The following is a 23,364-nucleotide window of genomic DNA, read 5'->3' as shown; positions in this document are numbered from 1 at the left end:
ATGATGACATTTTTATTCTACAAGGAAACTGAAGTTCATCAAGCTTCAATGACACATCTAAGGTCACAGAGCCAGGTAGTTAGTCATGCAGATGCCAGCAATGAAATTGTTTTTCCTGTAGACAAACCCTTATCTACTTGGAAAATTGTATGAGGCTTTTAAATAAGTCATGAAAATTTTAGTCATGCTGTTTTGCTATAATAAAAATCTCATTCAGAATATGAGTCTGTAAACTCTAGATCAGGGAGATTCTTGGACTTTGAGAGAAGTCAGTAAATCACAAGGAAATAAGCTGTTGTCATGAATGAATAGTTTTACAAACTGGCAAGTCTGTCAACAGCCAAGCCTTCTGCCTTCCTGCTGTGTGATGTGGTGTTTAGAAGGACAGGTACCAGAGTCACCCTGCAGCAATTCAGTCCTGATATTACCATGTATTTCCAGGATGACCATGAACAAGTCACGTAAGCATCTAGACTCTGGTCTGCTCATTAGTAAAGTGTAAAGGAGGCAATGTGAGTGCCTACTTAACTAGCTCTTTGAAGTTTGCATGAGATAATAGATGTACTTGGCAGAGGTTGATGCTTGGTGATTATTCAATAAGTATTAGTTAATATCATTGTGAAAATTCACATTGATGACTCCCAAACAAGGTCAGTCCACAAAGATGAATGTTGTAACCCATGTAGATAGAAAGGAATTTTCTAAGTTTACAGAATCGTAAAAGGTGAAGGAAGAAACTTATCTAAGCTATGCTTCTACAGCTTTACCCTAAATTATGCCCAGAACTAATTTAATAAGAAAATGTATGTGGTCCAAACAGAACAATTCTGCTTCTACTGTAGATGGCCAGCTCCTGCAGAAAGGATGGATGCTCTGAGTCTGTATCATTTAGCCCATTCCACATCAGAGACCTGCACATGCCTCTGACCAGGGAGTGGCTCTCAAGCCAGTGTTTATATTTTAGGAGATAGGGGCAAGTGAGAATGGAAATCTTTCCTCTCTGCTGTGTAACACACATCTACTACAATGTAGAGAATTCTCAGCTGTCATGTCCACAAGGTTTTGGTCAGCCACTAATGACAAATCTCCCCTCTACTTAATAAGACAGTCAAATGTGAAGATTCTCAGTAAATTAGCTTTTCAGAGAAATTATCAGCTACAAGATAATTAAATTGTCTAGACTGCCTTTCTCTCAGAGCATTCTTGCTAGTTGAGATTTTGGTAAATGGGGGGAGCAGATATAATTTGGAGGAAGATTGATTGTGAACTATTTTTAGAAAACTGTCTGGGTATATGTTCACAGATCTTGCACTACGTATCCTTCTCTTTGGCACCTGAAAGGAGAAAATTGATTTTGGTTGTCACAGGTTTTTTATCATTGCTTTGAAAGTGTCATATTAGCAGAGACAGCTCATCTACAGATGTGCTTCTGCTAACCAAACTGTCTTGCAGAGTGAATGCCTTCCTGCATGTTAATTTTAAGTAAATCAGTGCGTAGGCTACGGTATATGGTGTCATTAATAATAAATCTATTATCAATCAACAACCAGCAATTTAAAAATACAGTATTTAGAACTGAAAGGAAATTTAGGACTTAGCAAGTGTTTCTGAGTTTGTTCAATGCTATAAAAGAAATATTCCTTTGGAATTTGAAATATTCCTTGGATTTGTAATCTTTAGTCAGTAAATGTATATAAAAACTCAATTCTGGAAAGCCTGCAAGCATTCTAACCAGCATCTTAACTACTAGAACAAATGAACTGATAATCTTTTGTTTTTTAAGATTTGCTTGTTTATTTGAAAGACTGGAAAGTGAGAGAGAAAGAGAATCATTCATTTATTGGCTCACTATCCAAATGCTGCAACAGCTAGGGCTGGGCCAAGCTAAAGCCAGGAACTGGGAGCCAAGAGCTTCTTCTGGGTCTGCTACATGTGAGGAAGGGGACCAAGTACTTTGGTCATCTCCTACTGCATTTCCAGGTGTATTAGCAGGGAGCTAGATTGAAAGTGGAGCACCAACTGGCACCAATGTGGAATGCTAGCATTGTAGGCAATGCCGTAACATGAGCCCCCGGAATTGATATCATAAATACCCAGTCATCCCAAAGGTTTTAAGAAAAGCACTCAGAGCTCTGTAGAAAAATAATAATAAAAATAATAAATAAAAAAATAATAATTTGCAGAAGAGAAAAGTCAGAGAGCTAAATAACATTTAAAATGTTCAAATCCTGTAATGATGAGTGTGTCTTATATGAAGATATCATTCTTTTCCTCTGTCAAAGCATCAAGAAATAAAACATTGCAATTGTCAATGCTGTTTGTGGAGCAGGCCATCATATTCCTCTCTCCTTTCTGACAGGGAGTAGATTTGGAAGATTGTTCATTCTAGAATCATGTCTAAGTGTTCCACAAGGGGAATTATAAAACTCTGAGGATAAAAAATACTATCATTATCTATACAGATACCTGCATTATCTTGCAAAAGGAGAATGAACCAAAGGGAGATGAAATTCAGTTTGAAAATAGATACAAAAATGCAACTTTTAGGCAGAAACGCTGATTATGTCCAATTCGAGCAATGAGCTATTTGCCGCCCCCTACCCCTTGAGTTGTACTTCTCACTGTGCCTCCCTTGTGCTGTGTGCTTTGAAGTTGAACATCAGTCCTCATCTCCCATCTTAGAAATAACAGTTCTACCTGCTTCACAGTGAGCTGTGTCTGGTGTGAAAGGTTTCTCAACAGATGGTTCAAGAACTGAGTGCTACAGCGTATAGACTCCAGTCCTAACTGGAGCACCAAAAGAGTTAACATAACATTTTTCTCCCAGTTCAAAAATCTGCAAAATCTATATAAGTCTTGTTTTATATTCAATAATTTTATGAACTTTAAAAAGAAATTAAATTGTGTAATTCCATTCACAAGAATATTTTCAATTTTAAAGATTTATGTTGTTGGTTTGAGAGGTAGAGTTATAGAACAAGAGGAAGAGACAAAAACAAAAAGAGAGCAAGTAAGCTGGGATAAGACCAAAAGCAGGAATCAGGAGATTCTTCCAGTTCTCCCACATGGATGCAGAGACCCAAGCACTTGGGCCAAGTGCTGCTGCATTCCCAGATGTGTAACCAGGAAAAGACAGGAAATGTATCAGCCCAGGAAAGAACCGGTGCTCAGATGGAATGCTGGCACTACTGGTAGTGGCCCTACCCACTACGCCACAGTACACACCCCAAGAATGTTTGAAACTGTGTGAGTTGTATCACTGACACTACTATTAAAAATGAAAACAGACCTATTCCTATTGAGTATTTGTACAAAAGTATTCCCCTGAAGAGACTTCCTTTAATGGCTGATTTCATGAAAAGATCATGCAGCATAAATTTTAAATGATTAATACTATTTTCCATAATGTGGTTTTGAAGGTATAGGGATCCCCTCCCCATTTTCCCCCTTTGCTTTCTCCTACTCTATTATCACAGTAGCAACAGTCGTAAGTTTAACATTTAAGTGTATCAGGGCATTCCAGGTACAGACAAAGATAGAAAATCTAGTATCAAATTGTCAAGGTATATTTAACTGTTTCATTGGAAGTCCTCCTTTTATTCAGGGTAGAGATGAATGCTGTAACATGTCTTCACTTTCTGGTAGGAGCATAAATTTAAAAATTTTTGAATTTAATTTTAACTAGTTTTAACAGATTCAGCCCTTCCTCCCTCCCTCTATAGCATGAATATATTTATATTTTAAATTATTTAAAATTTTAAATATTTTATATTTAAAATTATTTGTTTTGCATAATTTACACTTGATGGTTCAGTTTATGATCCATCAGTCATTGGATAAGAAAAAAAAGTTTGTCCTAAAGTGAAGTGAATATAAAGTTGTGATCACTTTGTTCCATTGAGAGGTTGAGACTTTCTTGTGTGTCAAGCATTCTTGCTTAAATCAGAAACCCTCAAATAGAATGTTATTTTTGTAATGACTTTGATTTGCTGATTCCCAGAAATTGGAAAACAGCATACAAATTTTATACAGATAGCTTTGACTGGTATGGTAGCATGAGATTTTTAGAAAGTAAAATAGTTTTTAAGAGATAAAGGTCCTTGTCCTATCCTAAAGCCATTAAAATGAGAAAAACTCATCTCCTAGAAGGATTAGTTTGCTTTCCTCTCACTTGCTAATATTCTACTGACTATTTTCACTTTAAAATGCTCCTTATGGACTTGGATTAGGACTTTAAATCACTGAAGGGAAAACTGATTGCATTGAAAGAAAGCAGTTGTCATAAGGTGCCATATTGTTATCTGAAATAAAAGGGTGGAATTTCATAGTACAGGGAATGTACTTGTTGAGCTACGATTTGAAGTACAACATGATAAATGAACATCACGATTTCAGCTACTAGTCAACATGTGGACAACGTTTGTCCTGTGTCATACAAATCGCAGTAAGTCAAAGATTGATCATTACATCTATGCCACATAGTAAAGAACAGTTTCCACAAGCCTTTCAAGGTGTGCAGCTTTAGTGCAGGTATAATCAATGCTGTAAGCCATGTCTTTAGATTTAAAGGTTAACTCAAGGAACAGGATTATATAAATCACATCTTTAGATTTAAAGGTTAACTCAAGGGACAGGATTAGGAAAAGGGAGCATATTACAAAGTTACTATTTCTGTCTTCAAGCATTTATAGCCTAAGACCAATGCTTCCATTCACCTGAGCTGCTAGAACAGAATACTTGAGACTGCGTAAGAAATTTCTTTTCTTTTGGAGGTTGGGACATCCAGTATCAAGACTCCGACAGGTGCAGTTGTCTGACACAAGCTGTATTTTCTGGAAGGGAGGGACACTGGGTCTGTAGTCCTTAGCAGAGGAGTGGAAGAGCAGGCTATCCCAATGCTGTGTGAATCCTGCATTGGAAAGGCTTTAATCCCATTAGTGAGAAACCCTCTTGACCTGTTCACTTCTTAAAGAGGCCGCCTGTTAATACTATCGTTAACACTTAAATTTTGGAGGTAACATCTCAAGCCATAGTTGCCCATCAAGTTATACAGACAGATGTTCACCAATCTTGTAGATACCCTTGACATATAAAAAAGTACATAGTTGACTTTCCAGCTTTCTAATCTAATGACATTTTGTATAACACCTGTAGCTTTTCTTGCGCATACTATTCCTCTCCTTAAGTCTAATAGGAGTCCCCTGTGCTGCCTGTTTTGGTTCTACCCCTTATAAATGTAGATCCTCCAAAAACTAGCTATTGGGGCCAACATCAAAATACTGATTAATTTATTATTCTTGAGGATTGTTAGATGATTTAAGTAACATTAAATACATTAAATTAATATGTTAAACAAATATTGAAATTAATTCATTGAATACTGATATGTATTTAAATTCTAATTCAATTTAAAATTCTCATCTTAACAAGTATTCGATGTTCAAGTCTCTATTACAATAGCCTACTTGCACTTACCGGGAATTTTCTGTGTGCGCCAGAATAATGATAATACTCAGTGTCACACTGATACTTCTATTTTTGACTTATACCATGTCCAGCACAGTGCCTGACTCATAGAAGCTCAGGGCATTTTGATAAGTGAATAAATGGATGAATGAGATTGACCTAGGAGCTGAAAAGGGAAATGAAACAGGAAGAAATGATAATAAATATAGTACAGGGACAGAATGTAAGTTTGGCAACGTTCTCAGCAGGAATCCTAGGACATCATCTCATGCGTCCAGGATGCCCTCACCTTTAATTAAATCCACACCTGTTTTCATGAGTTTGGGTAATAACTGAATTTGCCCGTGAAATACCATTCAAAAATGAGAATCTTAAAAGAGCAGCTGAATCTTGTTTTGGAAAGATCTGGTACACACTTAACAGCTAGCAGTGACTGATGAGCATTAGGATCTAGGATTTTCATAGTCTAGGCTGCTACAACAAAGTACCATAGCTATAAAAACAGTAATTTATTTCTCACAGTTCTGGAATCGGGGGGAGAAGACCACGATCTGAGTGCCAGCATTGATGGGTTTGGGTGAGAGCTCTCTTCTGCAGTTGCAGAGTGCCAGCTACCCACTGTAACTTCGTGTGGCAGAGAGAGAGAGAGAGCTAGAGGAATATCTGGGTCCCTTTTACAAGGACACTTATGCTATGGGTCAGGGCTCCGAACTCATGATCTCAATGCTTTTGCAAAGCTCCACCTCACACTGTCACATTGACGTTCAGTTTTCCATGTATGACTATGGGGACTGTGGACTGAAACAGTCACCTGTAACAATATGCTTTTTAAGCATTGATTCGTCAACCAAGAAAAGATAGCATATTTTTCCTAGAACTTTAAATCTCTCCTACACTACTGTCTAGTATTACTGTAAAGTATTCAGGCATTCAAAAGGTGTTCAGCATGTTTTAAATCTAATATTTATGCATGCATTCTGCATCTTCACCACCTCTGCCCATGGGTGCCTGAGTCCTCCTGCACATTGGCGTAGCCACAGCTGCCAGAGCAGTCAACAGTGGACTTCTCCAAGGATGACTATGCACTGGAGCAGGAGCGGGGCTTTAAAACAAAATTGTGCTTCTGGCCATCTACCCTGAGAGATAAGAGTGTGGTTTTCGCTGATGGGAAGGTCTGCATTACTAAGTGGAAACCTGTTCATTGACTGGTAAATGATAACTTGAAGCATTTCCCAGAGTTAATATGAACCAGTAGGAACAGTGGCTGCTCTCTTTGCCTCTCGAAGTTTGCTGAAAACGGTTTATTGGCATTTTCTAACAGGTTCATTGTTACTGTTGATCCTGCTTTCTATAACACAGTGAGTGATACCTTAACTTCTGTGTTGCTGAAGGGTGGGCCTTCTCCCTTAATACCCCCCTTTTAAACATGAAGGTAACAACATGGAAAACATACTAGTATTATCCACTTTCCTGTAGCCCTTGAACCTTCTTACTCTAACTAAGTATGTAAAGAATGTCAAAATAAATTTTATTAATTAAAAAAAAAAACAAACAAACAAAAAAAGAAAAATATGTTGTGTAGCTCATAGTTGATTTTAAAGTAATATTTAATGATTCCCAGACCTAGACAAAGCACATGTGGCTAACAAAAGTCATGTCGGGCCCAGCGCAGTAGCCTAGCGGCTAAAGTCCCTGCCTTGCATCTGCCGGGATCCCACATGGGAGCTGGTTCTAATCCTGACAGTCCTACTTCCCACCTAGCTCCCTGCTTGTGATCTGGGAAAGCAGTCAAGGATGGCCCAAAGCCTGGGGACCCTGCACCCATATGGGAGATCCAGAAGAGGCTCCTGGCTCCTGGCTTTGGATCAGCACAGCTCTGGCCATTGCGGCTACTTGGAGAGTGAATCAACGGATTGAAGATCTTCCTGTCTCTCTTCTCTGTATATCTGACTTTCCAATAAAAATAAAGTAAATCTTTTTTTAAAAAAAAAAATCATTCTAGTTGCAAATGGGCATTTTTTGAGAGGGAGCTTTTCATGGACTTGAACACAAATACATTCTGCTACCCATAGTAGGGCAGATCAGGAAAGAGGGCCCAGTCCCCATAAATGCTGTCAGCAAATTAAGTGACTTAAGAAAGTCACATGGGAAAAAATCAGTTAGCAAGACTTAAATAAGTATAGTTTGCTCATTTTTTTTTCCAGAATAGTTTGTAGTTATAGAAGACCTGCTAGTGGTAAATGTTTATTTTATTTTGTGACGATAGAGGGAGCAGTAGAGAGAAGAAATTCCTGGATTAGGAGGGAGCAAAACTGGATACCAGTTCCCAGACACAGGTCCACTCTGACCCCAGCATAATACCCACAGATTCATTGATTATTTTTCTATGCAGATCTACAGATTTTAAATAATGGTACATGGGTACACATAGGGCATATCACATATGAATTTTTCACACATGTAGCATTTTAGGGATTGCTCAGTAAACTCGGTAACATTTCTCTTTCAGTTATAATCCATAATAAACCAATTGATTTTGTTTTGTTTTGTTTTCCACTTTGAAATGAATGAAAATAAGCCATCAGATAGCAAGAGGGGATACATTTGCACAGCAGAGACCAAGAATCTCCCTATTCCACAGAGGGACTGGTGAATTATGGAGGGTTTCTACAGGAAAAGACTGACTAAGGAGAGCATTGCTTTTATCCTCTGGTTTCCACTTTAGTTCTCATAGTTATGAGGCAGTTCTGAAAAATGGAAGGAAGGCAAAGTCACATGTTAGCAGAATTCCCCATGCCTCCATTGTGGAAGATGTGTTGATGTCTGGGATTTACATGCATTCAGTAGCTGGACTGTTGATGATGGTGTGGTAATTTCTCTCTCTCTCTCTCTCTATCCACCCCTAATAGTTTGTGGCTCACCCCAACTGCCAGCAGCAGCTTCTGACCATCTGGTATGAGAATCTCTCGGGTCTACGGGAACAGACTGTGGCCATCAAGTGTCTGGTTGTGCTAGTTGTGGCTTTGGGTCTCCCATTCCTCGCCATCGGCTACTGGATCGCACCTTGCAGCAGGGTACCGGTTTTCAACACCTGTTTCATTCTGGGTTTTCATCTGTCTCATCCCTTTGAGATGAACATAGGAAGAGCTTTGCAGTTAAGGCTCTTATCAGTTTTACCCTGAATGCTAATTGACTCAAGAACATGGATTCTGCTTTCTAGTGGTTGAGTCAATTTGAATAAGAGATGAAAAAGCAGTTGGTACCAGTGGGACAGAGCACATTTGCAGGCATAGTATACTTAGGCTTGTGAGATAAAATCCCCATGGTAGAAAGGAGGAAAAGCTGCTGGAGTGAAGTAGCAGTTAATGCCAATTCCATTGACAGCTTAGTAAGAATGTCATCCGGGCTGCCTCTGGCCGGGAGGAGGAACAGATAGCCCTGCTGCAGTAGAACTAGGAGACAGTTAAGAATTTTGGGGCAACTCATTTGAACCTGTCAGAAGCATTCTAAGGCTGAGTGTCTTAAGTATATTTGAGAACAGTATCCAGAGTCTTCAAGAAAGGGCATGTTAGCTTTCTCTAACCCTTTGTTCCTTTAGAAAGTTCTAAAAAATGTAGAATTGGAGTTTGAGGGGTTTGAACTTCATAGTTTTGCTTGCAACCTTTATTCACCAGAGCAATCAGTTTGTTTGTGCTGAAGAGATCCCCTAAGCCAGATGTGGAAAGGAATACAAGGCATGCTAACAGAATCTGTGATAGGTTAATAAAGGGCAGAGCTGAAGAGAAGGAGCTACTTTGAGTTCCTTTAATCTTGTTTTTATATTCTGAAATCCGGTTTTGTTTAAATCAGGGCTATTTCAGGCAAAGTGAGCCAAGGTCACCTACAAATGACCCTGAAAATCAGTCAACTGTCTGGCTCAGCACCCCTCTCCCTTGCTACAACCATAGGTTCTCTTCTGCAAGCACCATATGTGTGTGAGAATATTCATCCATCTTACTTCACTCTTGATTCGCCTGGTGCAGTTTAAGGTAGAGAGTTTGTCATTTTGATCAATTTTGATGACTTAAGTAAGTTCTTTTGTTATGGATTCTGGAAAACTACTTTCAAATTACTCAAAATCATAAGCACTGAAGACTGTAAGCTATAAATAGTATGAAAAATCATGCAACAAAGGAAAGATCATATCCCACCCAGTTTCCTTTCTGGAGAAAATACATTGGGAAATTCAGGTTTCCATGTCTTTAAGGACAGTTAAAACATTGCAAAATAGAACCTGCAAAGGTCAGCTTATAAGTTGGCATCTTTGGGTCCATGCCCTTTTTTTCTCTTCATTTGCAAAAGTGTAGCTCACAAAGTGATGAACTCTGCTTAACCCAGAAGGGACAATGAACTGGGCCATTTCTGGAGCTCCTGTTTATAGCTGCCCTGTAGCACCTACTCTACTGTTGCAAAACAATCCTTGGTCCGTCATGATATGTTCTTTAGGGGGTTTTCACGAAGGTCAGGTGGGCTGCAGTTGGTCTAGTTGGGGATGGGATCACATGTAAATAATACTTACCTTCTGGCCCAGACCTGGAATTTCCCTGCCTGGGTTTGGAAAGTTGCTGCAAAAATCCCTCTGGGCAGTACTGATTAGGATGGTTTTTATTATTGGAAAAACAAATGTCTTGGTATGTCCAGTGATTAGAACCCTGTAGGGCTGTACCACTTGCTCAGTTCATTGGATTCCTTTTGTCAAAGGTCAAGCAAGTGGAGTGGCGAGACTGGCAGCGATTCATAACTGGTGAAGTATCAAAACCACTTGAGCAAGTATCTCAGAGCATGCCCCACATCCGGGACTTGAGATGGGTGGTAAACTAGGTGGGGCTTCTCCCTTGATATCCCCCTTTACCTCAGATACGTGAAGGAAACATTATGAAAATAATAGTCTTACCCACTTCCCTATATCCCTTGAACCTTTTTACCCTAATTAACTATGTAAAGATTGTCAAAAATATAATTAAAAAATAAAATTAAAAAAAAAAAGGTCAAGCAAGGACATCTTTGCCTAAGGGAGACAGAGGCTAAGTTGGTTTCTTCCTTGGTTTCTTCCTTTACATTATAAGGAATGGTTCTCACTACAATGACTATCAGTGTACCAAGGCTATTCCTCAAATATCCCACCTTTGAGATGAGTGTGCTGCTCTCTTTTCAAGTTATGTTACGTTTTCAAAGAGCAACCTTTAGCTAAAAGTGACTTGGCATGTCCCAACAAATAACTGGGCAGGAGATTAGCTACCCCAGAGGCATCCACTTGCAGCTGGATAACAGCAGAGTGCTGTGTAAATACATAGCTATTTTTCTACGTATAATATGAAAAATGTGACATTTGTCTGCCTGTATTCATGTTCAATCTCAAAAGTACTTGACCTTCTTTGATCATTTGCTGACATCCAATTAAGTTTCTGGACATGCAAAGTCCTTTGTTTGACACTACAGTCTCTTAAATGTGAACCTCTGTGCTTTGAGTTTAAAAGCCAGGTCTGAATATGTAGAGAACTTGTTTGATAAATCTGCCAAGTGTACTTAATTCTTGGACTGTGGAAGCCCTTGGGCAGAAGAACTTGTTTTTCATTTCTACTAGAACATGAGTTGTTTTTTTTTTAATTTATTTTTGTTTGAAAGGCTCATTTACAGAGAAGGAGAGACAGAGAGGTTTTCCACCTGCTGGTTCACTCCTCAAATGGCCACAATGTTTAGAGCTGAGCTGAGCTGATCCAAAGCCAGGAGCCAAGAGCCTCTTCTCAGATGTTCTAGATAGTGCAGGATCCCAAGGATTTGAGCCATTCTCTGCTGCTTTACCAGGCCATAAACAGGGAGCTGGCTTGTAAGTGGAGTAGCCAGTGCATAAACTGATGCCTGTATGGCATGCTGATACCACAAGTGGAGGATTAGACTGCCATGCCACTGCACTGGCCCCCTGAAAATGAGATTTTAAAAGCATTGTATTATGGGGCTTTGTTAAGGAGTCACCCTAAAATGATTACGGACTGAACTTTAGAATTGGTTTTACACTATTAACACAATTTTCCCAACTCAGAGATGACTTTTATGCAGTTTGTCTACTTAACTATTTTGATTATGGTGTATTTCTTCTTATCGTAGAAGTAGCAAATAAAATAATTTATCTCAATTGTAATATTTTATTTTAATATAATGTAAGACATGCTTGAGTTTTTATTATTCAGAAGTGAGAATTAAAATTTATATGTATGATGGGTCATTTATGTTTTAATGTTTAAAGGGTTTTGAGGACTTACATAATTTTACAAGCTCATAATTACATTTAAAATATAAAGCAATAAGTAAAGTAAGTTCACAGCACAAATATTAAATTTTCCTAGTAATTTTTTTCCAAGAAAAAAACTCTGAAAACATCGACTTTGAATATCAAGCAAGAATCTGGAAATATCCTGTGTTTCCAAGAAACGTGTCTGGAGCCTGGCATGATGACTAAATGGTTAAATCCTCTCCATGCAAGTGCCAGGATCCCATATGGGCACTGGTTTGTGTCTTAGCTGCTCTAGTTTCTTTCCAGTTCCCCACTTGTGGCCCGAGAAAGCAGTAGAGGACAGTCCAAAGCCTTGGTACCCTGTACCCACATGGGAGATCAAGAAGAAACTTCTGCCTTCTGGCTTCTGATCAGCTCAACTGTAGCCATTGTGGCCATTTGGGGAGTAGGCCAGTGAATGGAAGATCTTTCTGTATCTCCTTCTTTCCATAAATCTAATCTGCCTTTCCAATAAAAATAAAATATCTTAAAAAATATAGGTAAAGAAGTGTGTCTGTAAATGCAGTATATCCTAAGACAAAGTAGACATTTAGAAACAATTAATTCTGAAAACATATTAAGTTATGTTTGGAAAAAATATACCCCTAAAAAGATTAGTTTTCAAAATGTATAGCTCTTCAGAAACAGAAATATAATTTTGTAAGTATTATTTCACCTGTTTAAACTTTTTTATTGGTTTATTTTCATCTCATTTAAGGCAGAGAGACCTAGAGAAGACAGAGATCTTCCACTGAATGTTTCACTCTATAAATGCCTGCAATAGACAGGTCCAGGCCAGGAACGAGGAACTCAGTGGAATCCATCCCTCAAGTGGATAGCAGGGACCTAAATACTTGAGCTGCCTCTTGCTGCCTTCCAGGGTGCCCATCAGCAGGAGGTTAGATCAGAAAGTCCTGGCTAAACCCAGGTACTCTGAAATGGGATGGGGATGCCTCAAGCTGCATCTTAAATACCGTGCCAATTGTCCACCCATATTATTATTATTACTATTATCATTATTATTATTCATGGTAATTAGCATAAGTGGAAGGCAATTTCCTAAATAAAAATTTTCTTCTTTTTTTCCCTTTGTCTCATCACAGCTGGGGAAAATTCTGCGAAGCCCTTTTATGAAGTTTGTAGCACATGCTGCTTCTTTCATCATCTTCCTGGGCCTGCTTGTGTTCAATGCCTCAGACAGGTTTGAAGGCATCACCACACTGCCAAATATCACAGTTATTGACTATCCCAAGCAGATCTTCAGGGTGAAAACCACCCAGTTCACATGGACTGAAATGCTCATTATGGTCTGGGTTCTCGGTAAGCCTTTTCTATTAAGTAACCTAATTTGTACTTAAAAATATATGAATGATTGTGTTTTCTATGGAAAATGTTATTATATCTTGTGTTTACTTCATTCTTCCCATTTCATTGTTATTATTATCATTTTATGATACAGTTCCATAGGCCCTGGGATTTCCCTTAACCCTTCCCCAATACCCTCCCCCCCTCAATGAATTCCCCTATATCATTACTATAGTATAGTTTTTCATACACAATCAAAATTCTATCATTGCGGGCATGGACAATGGCAGAGTGTCCAGCATCCTATCGTCAAGATAAATTTAACAGTTTCATTGGCAGTCTATCTTTGATCTGGAAGTACAGATGCATACTGCATTGTGTCCTCACATCTGGATATGACAGTCTGCATTACACAGTTACTATACATCCCCTTAAATGAAAAGTCTCAAAATTAGCAACAAGAAAAAAAATAGAAATCTACAATGTCTTGAAGTTAAATAACATGCTGCTGAATGACAAATGTGCCACTGAAGAAATGGAAAAGATCAAGAACCTTCTTGAAGAAAATTATTCTATGCTATGATTTATGAGTCAGTGAAGAATTTAATATAACAAAAAAACTCTTTTTGAAGAAATGGAAACAAAAGTGTCAAAATCCATGAGATATAGCTTCCATTTATCTTTGTTGGTGAGATGTGTCTTCTGTAGGAAACAGATAAATGGTGGGTTTTTTTAATCCAGTCACTAATCTATGACATTTGATTCTTGGGTTTAAGTCATTTACATTTAGGGTTAATATGAATAGGTAATAATTTGATCCTGTCATTTTGGCAATGGGTTCTTCATTGTTTTGAGTTAGTCTTCTGTTATTATTTTACTGGGATGTTCTTCGCATTCGCCTTTGGTTTTGGTGGGTGCTATTACTTTTATCTGTTAAGAGAACATCTTTCAGTATCATTTGTAGGGTAGGTATAAAAGAGGTATGTTCTTTGAGCTTTTCTTTACTGTGGAAGAGTTTTATTTCATTTTTTAAGACAAAGGAAAGTTTTGCTGGGTACATTATTCTGGACCAACAATTTTTTTGCTTTTAGAATCTGGAATATATCACACCATTCTCTTCTGGCTTGCAGAGTTTCCTGTGAGAGGTCAGCTGTGAGTCTGATTGTTATTTTTCTATGCGTCAATTGATTGATTCTTTTTCATGTGCACATTTAAGGATCTTTTCCTTATCTTCGATTAAAGAGAGCTTGATTATAATGTGTCATGTTGAAGATCAGTTTTGGTCAACCCTGTTGCGAATTCCGTGCCCCTCCTGGTTAGTGTTTCTCAATTCTTTCTCCATATTAGGAAAGTTTTCTTGTATGATTTTATCAAATACAGCTTGTTAAAATTTAATTTAATTTTTATTGCATTTCATTTTATGACATCGTTTCATAGACTCTGAGGTTCTCCCAACCCCTCCCCAAGTCCTCCCCCCATGGTGGATTACTCCACCTTATTGCAGTATTACAATTCAAATCCAGTCTTGTTTCTTTCATTGCAAGCATGTACCATGCATAAAGTCCAGCATCTTATTATCCAGATCAATTCAACAGTTTCTGGGGGAGACCATCTCTGGTCTAAAGGCAGAGCTGGCAGAATGTTATTCCAGCCAATGAAAAGCCATAACATAACATCAACAGTTTACAACATTATGGGGTTAACTGACATGGTATTGAGTGACTGATATGTTAGAAAATGCAGGTTCTTAACCACATCCTATAGCCATTTTAAGGTGGATAGAAGCTGGTTGTATATAAACTAAAATTGAAATGTTAATGAAGTAATCACAAATGCAGCTTTAAACTCTGTTTCTCTTTTTGCGCCTTCTGGAACTCCCCTAAGTCTTATATTTGGCCTTTTAATAATGTGTCTTAATTCTTGAATACTTTTTTTAGTTTGACCCAGCTTCACTTCCAACTTTTTGATTGTTTCTCCTTTGTGGCAAGAAATATCTTCCAATTCTGAGATTCTTTCTTCTGCCGCATTCATTTTATTATTGAGACTTTCCACTGACTTTTTGATTTGTTCTATTGCATCCTTCATTTCCTATAATTCGATTGATTTTGTTTCAGTATTGCCATTAGTCCTTAAATTCCTTGAACTCCTGTATGTGCTTTTAGTTGTTAATATTAAACTTTATAACAAGTTTTTAGAATTCTGTATCCCCCATTTCCTCTATGTATTCCTCAGTTAAATCTGAGTGGCAAAGGCTTTTGCTGCTTTGGAGGGGAGTATTCAGTAATATTCCTTGTGCATTTGTCTCTTCTTTTGCTTTTAGTCATTGTACTTCTGGTTAGCATGTTCTTCTCTCTGGGGAGGCTTTCTTTTTTTAAGATTTATTTATTTATTACTATTTTTGAATAATCTTATTTAATTGATTAGAGTACAAAGAGTCAAGGGCTACAGGAAAGTGGGTAATACTGTTGTTTCCACACTAATATCATCACTTTTCTTTCCCCTGTATCTGGGGTCAGGGGAGAAACAAAGGGAGAAGCCCCACCCAGCCTGTCAACTATCCCAGGTCCCTAATGTGAGGCACGCTTTGAGGATCCTGCTCGAGCAGTTTTGATAGTTCAATAGTTCTGAATTGCTGACAATCTTGCCATTCCAAACACGATGAAATCTATTTAGAATCCACTGGCTGATACAGTCTCTTCATGGTTGGGGTTCTGAGATCAGCAGTTCAGTTGGAGGGATCTCCAAAGAAACGTCGTCTGAGGTGATCCCAGACCAGATTCCTGTGTGTGCTTGCCAGTATGGGTCCGGCACATTTCGTCATAGGACAGTTTTCTAACCTGTGTCACTCACAGGTCTACAGTTCAGTTTTAGTTATTGTGTTTGGTACCCACTTCTTTGTTTGCAATCACTTGTGCCACTCCCTCCAGTGTGTTTCAGGTCTGGGCTCTTGTGTTAGGCTTCCACCATGGTCTCCAAAGCTCCAGCTCCTGGCTTACCAATCTCCAACTCCTATGATCCCATACTGTAGTTACACTGTTGTCTGTACAACCTTGTTCCCACTTCCAGTTTGAGCAGTCCCCCATTATTATACCTTATATGGTGGTAGTGTTACCGGTTACCCATATAAGATATGATCAAATTGATCTTGTTTCAGTAAGCAGTAAAAAAAGTGATAGCTAAATAATGCCGAAAGATATCTACAGCATCAGATACGTATTTGATATTTGAACATCAAATATGAGTAACATGAACCTAAATTTCAGTGACTGAACAAAATGTCAGTTTTTAAATGTGACTCACTTTGATGATCGATGACTTAATTAAAATATTTGTTAAACAACCTTGTGGCTATTAACTGATATCTGAAGAGCTTTCATCTTGCTTATTTTCAGAGATTTTTGGAGAGTTTCATTTTGGCAGAGTTTCCAGAAGTCTAATTTCATTATTGTTCACCTCACAATAACCTCTTTTGAATTCAGCTGCATTTAAGTAAACATTTTTAAGTCATGTGAGAAAAAAAATATTTTCTATTTGTTTGTTTGTTTCTCAGTCCTGGCAAGTGGAAGTGGAAGCCATGTGTCTTCTGGTTGCTAATCCAGAATCATTTTTCTATCCTTGACTGTTTCATTCAGTTTATTTCCTAACCTGTTCTCATTTTCTGAATCCATGTGTTGGCCTCCTTGTCCTTTTTTTCCTGTCACCTCATCCTTGGTTAAACAATTATATTGTGAATTTTATTTTGTACCATTACATTTCTTTATAAAAATTCCATCATGCTAGCAGGACAATATGTTAAATGAGTATATTTTGTTCTTCTCCCCAGAATGACATTTTGTTCCCAATTTCTTCCTAGTGTCCTAGAGCCTCCTGGTTAAGGGATTCCTCTTCTCTAAATTATGTTCTCCATCCCCCATGTTTAGCAGAAATGAGGGAAAATTGAGAAAATGTCCTAACCAAAAATTTACAGTCAGTTTCTCATGGGAGGGCTTATTTCTTTAATAATTACTAGAGTTTTATAATTTTCCTTTGAGGTTTTTTTTTTCTCCTCTGCTTCCAAAATCTCATGGAGCGGAAATCTTTTGACCTGAAGAACCTTCTTTGCTTATTGCTTTCCCTCTTCCTCTGCCCACCACACCTCACCCTTCTACGCTTCTCCACAATGAGTATGCAGTTTATAGTATCTAATATAGAACCCAGTTTCTCCCAGTTCTTGGTGAGTTAATCATTCCCTTAGTGAAAATTCTTCCATTTTCCCCTCTTCTGCCTCTGTTTCACTCTCTCTCCTCCACCCATCCCTTTTCACAACTTCTTGTATTTAACTCCAAGTAGCCCCATGACCCCATGGTCAGTCAGTACTTTAAGGCACCTCCCTGAGCCGTGTGCCTTTGGGGTATTTAAAAGACGTGGCTTGAGGTTGGACAAAATAAAAGCCTCTCAGTAGAGGCTGTCGGATCTCACCTGAACTCTCTGTGTGTGTTGCAACAGGGATGATGTGGTCTGAGTGCAAGGAGCTGTGGCTGGAAGGGCCTCGGGAGTACATCTTGCAGCTGTGGAACGTGCTTGACTTTGGGATGCTCTCTATCTTCATTGCTGCATTCACGGCCAGATTTCTGGCTTTCCTGCAGGCAACCAAAGCACAGCAGTATGTGGACAGCTATGTCCAGGAGAGTGACCTCAGCGAAGTTACCCTCCCTCCAGAGATTCAGTACTTCACCTATGGTAAGTTGCTAGCTGTAGGGTCTGCTTAGGTTTCAGAAAGGGTGTTAGAGTCACATTTCTGGAGAAATGAAATTAAGAATACAGCAGCCTCTCCCTACCTGCAAAGTGTAGCCTCTAAGAGCCTCCAGTGGATGCCTGAAACTGGGTAGTTACAAACTCTGAATGTGCTATGTTATTTCTTGGGCATAAACACCTATAATGAAGTTTAGTTGTTTACATTAGGTATTGTAAGAGGTCAACAGTGCTAAATGGTAACCAATTAAGACAGGTGTAACAGCCTTCAGTAAGAAAAGAAAAAACGATAGCATCACCACTCTTTTTTTTTTAATTAATTGTGTTTGTTTGAGAGGCAGAGTTACAGAGAAAGAGAATTAGAGAGACAAAGAATCTTGCCTCCATTGGTTCAGAAGTGGCTGCAACTGCCTAGCATGGGCCAGGCCAAAGTTGGGAACCAAGAACTTTATTCAGACCTTCCACAAGGGTACAGAGGCTCAAGCAGAGCATCTTCTGCTGCCTTCCCAAGAGGGAGCACTTACAGGGAGCTGAATTGGATGTGGAACATTCCAGACGTGGAACTAGCATCCATATTGGATGCCAGTGTAGCAGCTTCAACCCACTGTACCATAGTGCCAGCCTCAGTATCACCACTTTTAGGCTTTGGAGCCATTATTAGGTAGAATAAGAGTTATATGAACACAGGCACCGTGATATGCAACCATCGAGCCGATAGCCACAAGACTGACTAAACAACTAACAAAAGGCTGACATTTACAGAGAGTATGGAGATACTGGAGAAAGGGGATGATACACATCCCAGGAATAATGAAGCTGGAAGGCACGATATTTTATCCCACAACTCAGAATTGTGTATTTCTGAAATTTTCCATTTAATATGTTCCAGACATGGAGCTAGTGCTGTGGCATAGCACATAAAATCACTGCCTGTGGTGCCAGCATCACATATGGATGCGGGTTCCAGTCCTGGCTGCTCCACCTCGAATACAGCTCCCTGCTAATGTTTCTGAGAATGCAGTGAAGATGGTCCAAGTGCTTAGGCCCTGGTACCTATGTAGGGACTCAGAAGAAACTTCTGGCTCCTGCCTTCAAACTGGCTCAGCTCCTGCTGTTGTGGCCTTTTGAGGAGTGAACCACTGGATGGAAAAATCTCTCTATATATGTCTTTCCTTCTCTCTATCTCTCTATCTCCTCCTTTCTGCATCCTTCCCTCCTCCTCTGTAAACTCTGTCTTTCAAATAAATAAATCTATTTAAGAAATGTTCAAGCCACATTTCCACTGTGAAAGGTGAAACTATAGGTGAGATGGGGACTATTGTGCATTCAGTGTGAATGGAGTGTTGGCTGTTTATGAATAGTACAGAGAGCATGAGCTTCAGAACTCTGCCAAACTGGCTTCATATCTAAGCTATGATATTTGACTTCTTTCAAGATAACTTGGTTGTGTGTGCCTCAGTTTCAATGTCTATAAAAAGGAGATGGTGCAAGATAGGATAAAATTGTCTTCAAGGCCAACAACATAATTACTCTTACAGCAGGAGACTGTCTTAATTAGGGAGAAAAAATAGCTTGATAAACTGCTTAATGTAAAGGTGAGTCCCTAAGAGCAGGGGTTTGAAGAGAAAAGATAAAATGGTGCTAAACTGCCCTGCAGGCTGAGTGAACATTAATTCAGAAGAGGCAGATGTAGGAACTAAAATGACCTTGAGAATGTGAGCTTTGGAGAGCCCACAGAAACATCAGGGAGGATATGTTGTATTTTTCTTATGGCATGGAAAGAGGTTCATGCTGCACTCTTCTAGATCATGAAGAGCAGGGAGACCCTGCTGACACCAGCGTGAATGGATGGCAGTGTGCCTAGCACAAGGCCATGTTAACTAGTATCAACTTCCCTTTCCTGGAAGCCAAATTGAGAAGTTGCAATTAGCAAATCTTCACATAGTTTGTAAAAACCTTAAAGCTGGGAAAGACATGATTCTCCAAACCTCACTTTACAGGTTGGAATACTAAGGCACAGAGTTTAGAGGTGTCTAATTGTGAATAATTTCTGTAATTGCAATTAGGGCTTACATTGTGATGAGTACAGGGAGCATGTTGACATTCTAGAAGAAGGTTTGACTTCCATCTCAAAATATGTTAGTTTCATGCATTGTGAAATTTAAACACATTATCTCTGGTCAGTAAAAGTAAAAATTTGTGTATATCAAGGAGACTCATTTAAGAAACAGTCACCGTCAGCAATGAGAAATTTTAGATCATGATATTTCTTGACATTTTCTGTAACCTATTTATTTAACTTTATTCTTGTGCATTGAATGACTCAACATCTCTTAAAAGATGATAATAATAACATTGACCACATAGGGTCATTACAAGCAGTGTCTGACACATCTAAGCATGTTGTTCATTTTTTGTTGATGCTTGTAAATATCTATAATGCATCCATTCTTTAGGGAGTGACCCGTTTGTGCAAAATTAGCCATGTAGTTTGTCTGTTAGAGAAATGGGTTTGCTGTGCACTTAATAAGTGACCTAAAAAGTGTTGCTATGAGTTCTCCTTCAGAATCAAATTCCAAAATGTTCATAGTGAAGTGGCATTTCCCATTTTCCAGGAGCAAGTTATCTCACATGGTCAACACCACTGTGATTCAGTGACATTTCCACTCCTCACCATATGACATTTTACTCGCATCAACTACTTGATGAACGAATTTCCCCACAAAATGTGGAAGAGAATTTTTGCTGCAGTAATGCCTATAGGATGACAAAATAAGTGGTAGATAAATCTTATAACCGAGAGAATGAATCAGTCCAGGAAGCTATTTATCATCCTGGATACTGTTTATTTAATAAAATGTTTTAACCTCTTTTCTTCTCTTTTATATATTATTCTGTTTTCTGTTCAACATGAAGTCAGCCAAATGCCTCTAAAATAGTGTTTCCTATGTGGAAAGTAATGTAAGATGCATACATCTTGCTGAACATGAAAAACTGGGCTTGGGCAGTTCATTAAGCCTAGAGTGGTGTCAACTGGGATAATAACCACCCACCTACAATACAGATCCTGTTTCAGGTATTTGCTTTGCCTGGTTGGCAATGAATAAGTTTCATTTTTAATCTCCTTCTCTCTTTTCTCTAGCTAGAGATAAGTGGCTCCCTTCTGACCCTCAGATCATATCGGAAGGCCTTTACGCCATAGCAGTTGTGCTCAGCTTCTCTCGGATCGCTTACATCCTGCCTGCAAACGAGAGCTTTGGCCCCTTACAGATCTCTCTTGGAAGGACTGTAAAGGACATTTTCAAGTTCATGGTCCTTTTTATTATGGTGTTTCTGGCCTTTATGATTGGCATGTTCATACTTTACTCTTACTATCTTGGGGCTAAAGTAAATCCTGCTTTTACCACGTAAGTAAAACGTCTTATTCAAAAGCTGTTGATGAAGAGACATTTTAATAAGTTGAGATGAAGCAAAGGAAAAATGTCAGTGAATTAAATGAAGATTTTTTTTAATAGCAGAAAAAAAAATCCACCAGAACCAGTGCTTGTATGTGACTGTGATACTCCGCAGGCTCTTCTGGTTGTGCCTTCTGTTTGGCCACAAAATAGATCAAAATTTGGAAAACAACAACAACAACAAAATCAAATGAAACTGGCTATTTTAAGAAAATGGGAATACAGATTTCTAATTTTGGATGCTTCTTACCTTGTGTATAACAGTAAATTTAGTTTTACCATTCTGTAAGCAATACTGAGCTTTGAACAAAAGAAGCACCAGTTTCATGTATTTATTCAGCAGCACAGGAAGCTCACTAAGGGGAAGTTGTAGTGAAATGGCTTGCAGTCCCTGGGAAGGTAATCACACTTCCTTCCTTCCCCTGGCAGTGGTGCTTGCTACACTGCAGATTCACTGCCTCCACGAAGTCTCCAGTTAAGCTTCCTAAGTCATCGTGCCCTTCTGGATCCTCAGCATGCAGACACGCAGGCCGAGAGGTCCTTCCTCACTCAGTGGTCTGTGGTTGCCTGGAGAGGGGAGGAGCCTCTTTCTGTATGACAATCTTTCCAAGTTGGGATGTCATAAAGTACCTTCTAGTTACTCCCTTGCTCTGCGTTATGCTCCTACTGGAAACAAAGGACCACTTCAGTAAGACTAAGGCAGCATCTGAAGCACTTGCTGGTATCTAAATTGTTCTAAAATGAAGAGCAAGTCTTAGAGGTAAAGGGAACCTGAAAGTCACTTGATTGTAGCAAAGAAGAAAAAATCTGTTTGAGCCCAGTAGGAAAACACAGATTCTGTACACAGACCACTCCGGCCCTTACTCCTTTAACTCTGTAACTGGTGTTTTCCATTACGATTTCTTTATCGTTTCAATGTAGTGGGAAGAACAGAGGCCAGGAAATCAGTCAAACCTAGATTTGAATTCAATCTCTGCTGTTTCCCAGCTCAGGCATTTGGTTAAGTCACTGGACATTTTGCTGTGTCGGCTTCCTTCTTTTCAAAATAAGCGCAACAAGGTTTGAATAAGGTCATTGTGTGGATTATGTAAGGCAAGTTATATAAAACCTCTTGCCCACAGTAGGGACCCAGAGCTGCCAGTTTCTTTTCTATTTTGATGATCCAACTTTCCCTACTCACCTACTCCATGTAGGCTTAAAGAGAGGTGGCAGGTGAAATCAATGGCCAGAAAAAGAGATTGTAATTTTTCATGGTCTTTATCTGCATGTATGCCCATTAGCATAACATCACATAATAACATTTCATAATAGAGAGTAATGATAGGAAATTTTCCTGTTCAATTATCTCCTCCAAGAATCTAGCAAAACTTCTTGAGTATAATAAATAGGTACTCCATAAATATATGTTGAATAGATGAATGAATAAGTAAATTAGTATTTAAACCCATAAAACTTCAGAACTCGTTATTTGGAATCAGTTGCAAGAAGTGCGTAAGTTTTTTTCCATATGTCTTTTTCTGGATAAAGGGTTTTTTTTTTTTAAAGATTTATTTTATTTTTATTGCAAAGTCAGATATATAGAGAGGAGGAGAGACAGAGAAGAAGATCTTCTGTCCGATGATTCACTCCCCAAGTGACCTTAACGGCCAGAGCTGAGCCAATCCCAAGCCAGGAGCCAGGAATTTCCTCCAGGTCTCCCATGCGGGTGCCGGGTCCCAAGGCTTTGGGCCATCCTGGACTGCAAGAAGCTAGATGGGAAGCGGGACCGCCGGGATTAGAACCGGCACCCATATGGGATCCAGATGCATTCAAGGTGAGGACTTTAGCTGATAGGCCACTGCAGCAGGCCATAAAATGGTTATTTTTGAACCCTTCTTTATAATTATGTAAAGCTGTTTAGTTTAAGGACTACTTATTCACATATCAATGATGACAACTCAGTAAGTAAATACATGATGCTAAAAAATCACTGGAGGACAAAAGTGTGGTGAGGACCTAAATGGTAATTATCAAGGTGGAACAGTAAGTAGATTATGTAAATTAGGGGGAATGAACAGAAAGAAATCTTCCATTCTGTTGTAACCTCTTCAGTTACAG

General features: G+C 38.8%; 1 protein-coding gene across 3 annotated transcripts in view; it reads left to right on the top strand.

Moving 5' to 3' along the window:
- The window catches only part of TRPC3 (transient receptor potential cation channel subfamily C member 3), a 78,042-nt gene that overhangs the window by 28,820 nt on the left and 25,858 nt on the right, over window positions 1-23,364 (top strand). For 2 of the 3 annotated variants that reach the window (XM_040966572.1, XM_040966573.1), the window contains exons 4-7: window positions 8,376-8,540; window positions 12,880-13,096; window positions 17,567-17,800; window positions 20,955-21,219. In XM_040966572.1, the coding sequence (XP_040822506.1) occupies window positions 8,376-8,540; window positions 12,880-13,096; window positions 17,567-17,800; window positions 20,955-21,219 (881 nt within the window). The remainder of the gene's footprint in view (window positions 1-8,375; window positions 8,541-12,879; window positions 13,097-17,566; window positions 17,801-20,954; window positions 21,220-23,364) is intronic. The other variant, XM_040966574.1, reaches the window with a different exon arrangement.

This window comes from Ochotona curzoniae, unplaced genomic scaffold (genome assembly GCF_017591425.1).
Source record: "Ochotona curzoniae isolate NIBS_2020 unplaced genomic scaffold, NIBS_Ocur_1.0 scaffold_4506, whole genome shotgun sequence".
Classification (NCBI taxonomy): domain Eukaryota; kingdom Metazoa; phylum Chordata; class Mammalia; order Lagomorpha; family Ochotonidae; genus Ochotona; species Ochotona curzoniae.
Note: the sequence above shows the minus strand (reverse complement) of the source record. Positions and strands in the feature narration are given on the sequence as shown.